At 42.1% G+C, this 8742-nt stretch overlaps 1 protein-coding gene across 1 annotated transcript in view; it reads left to right on the forward strand.

Annotated features, from left to right (window-relative positions):
- TMEM40 (transmembrane protein 40) overlaps window positions 1-6427 on the forward strand; it is a 43753-nt gene extending 37326 nt beyond the window's left edge. Inside the window, exons 8-12 of the mRNA XM_073642745.1 lie at window positions 257-319; window positions 1802-1873; window positions 4094-4168; window positions 5131-5190; window positions 5915-6427. Of these exons, the coding sequence (XP_073498846.1) occupies window positions 257-319; window positions 1802-1873; window positions 4094-4168; window positions 5131-5190; window positions 5915-5934 (290 nt within the window). The 3' untranslated portion in view covers window positions 5935-6427. The remainder of the gene's footprint in view (window positions 1-256; window positions 320-1801; window positions 1874-4093; window positions 4169-5130; window positions 5191-5914) is intronic.
- The last annotated feature ends 2315 nt before the right edge of the window (window positions 6428-8742 follow it).

Genomic DNA, 8742 nt, shown 5'->3' on the forward strand with positions numbered 1-8742 from the left:
TGTACAGAGCCGTAACGTTCTATATACAGACCTGGAGAATTGGACAGTGACTTATCTGCCAGAGAACAAAAGCATTGGGCATTTAAACTCAAAGCACCTGATCATTTCCATGGGGAAGGGGGAAAATGTAGGAGCCCAATCCAATCCCAATTTTACGTGGTCAGCCGTTTCCTTTAAAATCAGAGAACCCTTTATGGAAGATTTTGAGTTTAATAATCATTTATGTCTCATGTTATACCTTTGCACTTTTTGGCAGAAAAACTTGACAAACCGCAAGGAAAACACCATGGAGGAGGAGGAGGAGGAATAAAGAAGGATGGTATGACCTCAGCTGATTTACTATAATCCTATATTTGTAGTAGTGCACCCACCGACCGACCTTATTAGGATATTAGTCTTCTGGTATTTGTTGACTATGGGATTTGTACTGTATGTGCATGCAGGAGTGGACGCAGACAGAAGCGGGTCCCTGCGCAAGAACAATATATGGGCCCTTTGCTGTACAAAGAATTCTACCTGCTTTGGAGGTAGACGTGGCCCCTTTCAATGTGAAGGCAAAGAAAAGTAAAGCGGCACTCACCAAAATTATTTTTCTTAAAAGTCCTTTAATCCATAAGATGAGCAGGGGGTATGTACGGGAGAAAAAGCAAGAGGAAAAGACTGCTTTCATCCTCTTGCTTTTTCTCCCGCACGTACCCCCTGTGCATCACAACAATGTCTCATCTCATGGATTAAAGGACTTTTATGAAAAATAATTTTGGTGAGTGCCACTTTGCTTTCCATTGCGTCACATTGACTTTGTTGATCTAAGCAGAGCACCACTGGTAACTTGGCAATGCTGAAGTGTTTAAATATGGAGGCATAGGATCTGGATAAGCGTGGAGTCTTTTCAAGACTGAAAAACTTCCTTCTTGGCATATAGAAGTGGTTCCCTTACATCTTTCTGCCCCTGTGAGACTACACAGGTTGTACGAATTGTGATCTCCCATCCAACCTGACATTGGACATAGAAAGACTCTCCAGTGTGCCGAGCAGTGCAGTTATCATGTCAATCGTACTATGCTCAGAGAATAGCATGCAGGGGTCCAGTTACGTAGAATTGGACTTGTGCATGATACTTAGCAGGTGTAGTACAGTCGCCACTAACTGTGCTGCCCAGCGTGCATGAGTGTCTCTCCACACCCTATGTCAGGTTGGATGGGAGATTTAATGCCTCCACACACATTATATAGATGTTATCTGAATGATCATTCAGTGGGCAGATATTTCTCCTGAGTCTACCATACTCAGGAGCACTCGGCTCCATGACTCCTCTTATCTCCCCACGGAACAAAAGAATCATGCGCTGAAATTCAACAAGTCGGATCCTTCTCTCCTCCAAAATCATTTCTTGGGAGGGAGACGGGGGGCTGTCATACTGATTAGATTATTGGCCAATCCTCCAGTGAACGATGAGTTTCAACAATTTTTCTCAATTTTTTTTGGAGAACCCTTAAAGTGTAGGTACTCATGATCTGATCATGCTTCTTCAATGCAGCTGTCATTTAAGGGAGCTCACTGCAGATATCGACATCTCTAGATCAACTCAGTGGAGGCAGGAAAAAAAAATTACTTTGAGCACCGTGTAGTAAAGAAAAAGAAGAATCTTTTGATTTTTATCAATGTCAGAAAAATGAAGCTGCAAATTTTCAAATAAACGTAAATTAACATATATTCCATAGATAGATACACTGTAGATAGATAGAAAAAGATATTCTCATAAAAAGGGATATTCTCATACGTTCTGATTCTTTCTTCATAGATGAGTTCTTTCACTTCATAATTGTCTGTTTTGCGCTGGGAGCAGTTCTGATATGTGAATACTACTACTCGGGTAAGTACGAAACAGCAATGCAATTGTAAAAATATGCCAAACTAATTTTTGCAGCATCCAGATGTAATGTTATTATTGTAATTGGTCTATTTTCAATCCAAAACAAAGAAAGCTGTAACATTTTCCAAAATGTTCAATCAAAACTATTGTTTATAAAACTTAATAAAAAAACAACTAAGAAATCCACTTTTGTAATAATGAATTTCTCATGTATGTTAGAGAACCTGCCACCTTATTCCTGAAGACAAACTGCATACATCATTAGGCCCCCTTCACACGTCTGTGTTTCCGGTACACGTGGTGTCATTCTTCACACGTACCGGAGACACGTACACACACACACCCATTATAATCTATGGAGCTGCCCACATGTCAGTCTTTTCATACAGACCACATGTCTGTGTGACCCACACGTAGACATGTCCTTTTTTTCCGGCACCGTCAATGACAATACATACAACACACGTGCACACGGATGACATAAAGTGTGACCTCCCTGTGCCGTCTGTGTGGCTCGTACCAGAATAGAATGCAGAATAAAAATTACAGATGTTTAGGTGTTAGATGTGCAAAGATAGATAGATAAATATGGGATAGATCGATAAATAGATATCTGTAATTTGTGCCTTGCGTGTGTAGTTGACTGTACATGTATTAAGCTAATAAATAAATGAAAAAAAACGACTTGGGATCCCCCTATTTTTGATAACCAGCAAAGGTAAAGCAGACAGCTGTGGGCTGATATTATCAGGCTGGGAAGGTCCATGTTATCTGATCCTTCCCAGCCTAAAAATACCAGCCTGCAGAAGTGGCACATCACATTAGATGTGCCAATTCTGGCACTTTGCTCTTGTCTTCCAGATTGTCCTGGTGCGGAGGCAATTGGGGTAATGGTGGTTGGGGTTGATGACAGCTGTGATTTGATGTTAGTAATGGAGAGAACTCACCCACACTTTCCCTGGTTCACCAATTTATAAAAAAAAACAAAACATGCAGGTCCGACATAGTCTACAAATGGAAACCTGAAAAACATAGAAAGAAACAAAAGCAAGACACTGTCCCTTGATCACCAGTTTATTAGAAAATAAAGTTCCCACACAGGTCCGACATAGTCCCACAACGTTGCCCAAATCTGGTTCCGGCAACTGTGAATAGCAGTAATGTTACTGCTATTCGCAGTCGCCGGCTCTTGCTGAGAACAGCATGAGCCGGTGTCTCTGGAGAGCGGTGACATACATACCCAGCGACTGTGAAGAGCAGTGAAGTCAGTAATATTAATGCTATTCACAGTCACCGAGTCTTGCTGAGCGCAGCGTGAGCCGGTGTCTCTGAAGAGTGGTGACATACATACCCAGCGACTGTGAAGAGCGGTGATGTCAGTAACGTTACTGCTATTCACAGTCGCCGAGTCTTGCTGAGCGCAGTGTGAACCGGCGACTGATGAGCAGTGACATACATACCCAGCGACTGTGAAGAGCGGTGATGTCATTAATGTTACTGCTATTCACAGTCACCAGCTCTTGCTGAGCGCAGCATGAGCCGGTGTCTCTGAAGAGCGGTAACATACATACCCAGCGACTCTGAAGAGCGGTGATCTTATTAATGTTACTGCTATTCACAGTCGCCGGGTCTTGCTGAGTGCAGCGTGAGCCGGTGTCTCTGAAGAGCGGTGACATACATACCCAGCGACTGTGAAGAGCGGTGATGTCAGTAACATTACTGTTATTCACAGTCGCCGAGTCTTGCTGAGCGCAGCGTGAACTGGCGACTGATGAGCAGTGACATACATACCCAGCGACTGTGAAGAGCGGTGATGTCATTAATGTTACTGCTATTCACAGTCACCGGGTCTTGCTGAGCGCAGCATGAACTGGTGACTCCGATGAGCGGTGACATACATACCCAGCGACTGTGAAGAGCGGTGATGTCATTAATGTTACTGCTATTCACAGTCGCCGGGTCTTGCTGAGCGCAGCATGAACTGGCGACTCCGATGAGCGGTGACATACATACCCAGCGACTGTGAAGAGCGGTAAATGTCAGTAATGTTGCTGCTATTCACAGTCCCCGTGGCAGTTGTGTGATTCAGGGTATTTGTGGCATGTGGCCGAGCTGTGCAATCATTTCTGCAAAGTATGCCAAAGATATCCCACAAGGTACATAGTCCTAATCTTTGTAATATCTTCTTATATACAGTGTTTCTTCGTTTTTATCTTTCAGACTGGACAGTGTCTGCCGGCGTTGGTTTAATTACATTTGCAACATTGGAAACAATTGGAATCTATTTCAGATTGAGTAAGGAGAAACTTTGCAAATAATCTTTGTATAAGGCTGCATTCACTCGTTGCGTTTTTTTCCTTCTTTTTTTTATGATTTTCCAAAATTGCATCAAAACTGTTGCAGTTCTACAGCGATTGTGTGAAGAAAATGCAATTGAACCAAATGTGTGAACACAGCCTAAATATCACATTCTATTGTCAGAACCTGGAGATTACACAGAGATACGTTGTTACACCTATTGTAGGAACCATTTATCTCTTACTATACCAACAGATCTTTGTTGTAGGACCTTCCTTCTTCTCTTTCAGCCACAGATCGACTGATGATCCAATTCGATTCATTTTGACTTTTGCACCTTTTTTCCTGGAAAAAAGAAGGTTCTAATTGTGACTTTTTTATTTGTAACTTTTTTATTGTGACTTTTTCATTTGTAAATATTCAAAAAATTAATTTCATTTGGGCCTGGTTTTGATTATCCAGATGTTTTAACGTAATTCATCTTTCAAGACTTCTTGAAATGTTGCAAAATTTTTGCGTGTTGGTAGAGTACAAAATCTGTCTATTTTCTTTTTGTGGGGGGGCAGTTGAAAACTAATGTGCTACATTTTATAGCCTACTGGAAGGAATACGAGACTTTTTCTCTAAAAAGGTGCAAAACAGACAAAATATAAGTATCTTTGAATTTGTGGCAATTTATCAAATGGTATACCAAACCAAAGACAAGACCAAAAAAACAATTATTGAAAAAAATAATGTAAATTATGAATCAAGTAGTAGTGATTATTCGCTTTTTAAGATAGAAGTTCTGCAGCAGCCGCAGTTTCTGTTGTACAGAGTGTCCCAACATACTTTAGCTGCTACCAAACCTCTTTTGAAGAAAATTATAATTTCCATGGTACATTATACCATATAATATTATCAAGTCATTGTTATTCACTCTCAATGTATAAAAATTATTGTTTTCTTTTTCCTTTCAGTTCATAGAATCCGGACTGTCGTGGAACAATTTTTGCCTTTAGTGGGAAGATTTACCCTAGGTAAATGTACTAGATTTACTCTAATTTTTTATGAACCAACTCATAAAGCAAGGCTGCTTCAGGGAAGCTGATTGTAATCTGGTATCAGCCATTTCCGGTTAGGCATTAGCTGACTGCAGTGTTCTTTAATTAGCATTATTATGATATGGTGTCCTAAAAAATGTCTTGTCCTGATGATCTCTACTTTATTTCACATATGCCCAATTTTAAGAACCTCCAGAAACCTATATATTAAACTTAAAGTGGGCTTATCACTATGTCATGAGTGGCCAGTTTTTGCTCTTATTATATTCTCATGGTTCCCCTGAGCATTCTGTTGTTTATTTTTCTAAAATCCACCATACAGTTCCAGAGATATGAGCCTTTTTATTTAGGGCTAATTTGATCTTTGCCAAGGAAGGCGTGGCTCACAGCATAATAAACAGAGTAGTCTAAAGACACGCCCTGGAGGATCTTATGAGCCACACCCCATTGCTACAGACCAATAAGCACCATATAAAAAGGCCCATAGCCCTGTATCCGTATGGAGGATTTAAAAAAAACAAAAAAACGGATTACTCAGGAGAGTAGCCCGAATAGAATAAGGAGCAAATTCTGTCCACTTTTGACCTGGTGACAGGTCATCTTTAACAGCCGTACAGAGCACTTGAGGAATACTAGAATAGATGAATTTGCATCCTATTATTAATCTTCATTTTATCTGTAATTTCTGTTGCATTTCCAGGCTTTAAAAAAAAGGAATAGCCAGTAAAGGGCCATACGACTTACCATGTAACCTCAGGAAAAACTACAAATGTGAACAGATTGTCTATTGGACACCAAACAGATATATCAGAAGACAATGTTATTCACCAGTCGTGACATATAGATCTGTGATGGAGAAGAGGGTTAATGGACCGGTAGCTCTCCTGGTGAGAAACTAGATGGAAATATGGCTGTATTGTGTAGACGTCTAAGCCAGGGTTCACATGACCAAAGTGCGGTGAAATCTTAAGACCCATTTTTGAAACCTGAACAACCAGACCTTCCTCTGTTACTAAACTATATCACCAAAATACCCTATAGTGGTGTAACATCAGTTTGGTGTAAAAGTGGAAAGGAATTTGGTTTTGAAATCTACACTGCAAACCAGGAAATACGATGATAAATCCCATTAATAATAAAGACTAGGGGGAGGAATTACACTTCGAGTACATCCCTGCGGAATATGTTGCCAGTAATGATCAATAAATAGAGAAAAAGTACTTTTCTGTTTTTTTATATTTGTTCTGTGTTTTATTATTTAGTATACTGGTACTGTCTATATAATACAATACACTTTATTGATCCCGAGAGAAATTACAGTATCACTGTTGCATGCACACCAATAGGTATACACACGTGGTCAAAATTGTTGGTACCCCTCATTTAATGAAAGAAAAACCCACATTGGTCACAGAAATAACTTGAATCTGACAAAAGTAATAATAAATTAAAAATCTATGAAAATGAACAAATGAACGTCAGACATTGCTTTTCAACCCTGATTCCACAGAATTTAAAAAAAAATGAAACTCATGAAATAGGCCTGGACAGAAATGATGGTACTCTTAACTTAATATTTTGTTGAGCCACCTTTTGAGGCAATCACTGCAATCAAACGATTCCTGTAACTGTCAATGAGACTTCTGAGCCTCTCGACAGGTATTTTGGCCCACACCTCATGAGTAAACTGCTCCAGTTGTCTCGTGTTTGAAGGTTGCCTTTTCCAGACGGCATGTTTCAGCTCTTTCCAAAGATGCTCAATAGGATTTAGGTAAGGGCTCATAGAAGGCCACTTCAGAATAGTTCAATGTTTTCCTCTTAGCCATTCTTTGGTGTTTTTAGTTTTGTGTTTTGGGTCATTATCCTGTTGCAAGACCCATGACCTGCGACTGAGACCAAGCTTTCTGACACTGGGCAGCACATTTCTCTCTAGAATCCCTTGATAGTCTTGAGATTTCATTGTACCCTGCTTAGATTCAAGACACCCTGTACCAGATGCAGCAAAGCTGCCCCAGAACATAACAGAGCTTCCTCCATGTTTCACAGTGGGGACAGTGTTCTTTTCTTGATATGCTTCATTTTTCCGTCTGTTAACATAGAGCTGATGTGCCTTGTCAAAAACTTCCATTTTTGTCTCACCTTGTCACGGGTGTGTTGCCACGAAGATCGTCACGAGTACACAGCCTGACTTCTCGCAGCTGACTTGTTGGTGCTTTGTGTTTCTCGGCAGTGAGGGAGTTAATTCTCTCTCTCTCTCTCTGGGCTAGATGAGGTCCAGCCTCGCCCAGCTGCAATCAATACTTCTGTAGTGAGACTCCTTCATATACCTGCTGGTCTGTTTGGGAGGTGTCGGTGAAAGCATTTCATTCAGACTGACAGAGCGGATCGTGGTGTTTGGAGTTGCTGAGATAAGTGTATTTGGAAGTGTTTTTTCCCTTTCCTCGCTTTATCATTTATCTCCTTTCCCGTTGGTTTTCCCTCTGTTGTAGTTGAGAAGTTGTTTGTATGCAAGGTGGTTTTGGTTTTTCCCTTGTACTGTCTCGTTCGTCTAAATACTGTGTTTGGGCATATTATTTCTTGTTCCCTTTGGTTGTGATCGGGGTCCTTCTCAGGACTAGATTACTGAGGTGCAGGGATCTTCAGGAGGTAGGGGTTACGCTGGCGGCCTGGACCTCTGTACCTTTAACAGTACCTCCAGGTTGAGGGATTAGTCAGGGCCCCAGCTTAGGGTCAGCTTAGGCCCCCTACCTCCAGTATACAGAGACAGCGTGACATTTTCACCGACCACTTAGTTTTTCTCCAGCTACTATGGATCCAGTAGCCGGTCTAGCTCGGCAATTGCAGAGTTTGTCCATGGAGCTGGCGGACGTTAGGTCCAAGGTTTGGCATCCTCAGGAGCAAGCCGGACCAGAACCTAAAGTAGCTCTCCCTGATAGGTTCACTGGGGGGCGGGACAAGTTTTTTGTTTTCCGGGAGGCATGTAAATTGTACTTTCGGCTGCGGCCTCGGTCATCGGGGAGTGAAGAACAAAGGGTGGGAATTGTCATCTCGCTCCTACAAGGGGACCCACAATCTTGGGCGTTCTCTCTTCCCCCGGGTTCCCCGGCTCTCCAGTCAGTGGATAGGTTTTTCGCTGCCCTGGGACTCGTATATGATGACCCAGATCGGATCTCCCTTGCTGAGTCTAAGTTACGTAGGATCCAGCAGGGAGATCGTCCGGCGGAGGAATTCTGTTCGGAGTTCCGTAGGTGGGCCACGGACACCCAGTGGAATGACCCGGCTCTTAGGAGCCAGTTTTGTCATGGTTTATCCGACAAATTACAGGATGTGTTGGCACAGTATGACTCTCCCGTGTCTCTGGAAGCCGCTATGGCCCTCGCTATTCGCGTGGACAGACGGCTTCGGGAGAGGTGCGGGATAACTCTACCCCCTGTGATGACTCCACCTCCTACAAGGTCCCCTCATATGGTGGTTCCCCTGGTCAGTCCAGAGGAGCCTATGCAATTAGGAGGGACATCTTTTCGGGGG

This window comes from Phyllobates terribilis, unplaced genomic scaffold (assembly GCF_046119375.1).
Source record: "Phyllobates terribilis strain yellow unplaced genomic scaffold, ASM4611937v1 Scaffold_8__6_contigs__length_399053987, whole genome shotgun sequence".
Classification (NCBI taxonomy): Eukaryota; Metazoa; Chordata; class Amphibia; order Anura; family Dendrobatidae; genus Phyllobates; species Phyllobates terribilis.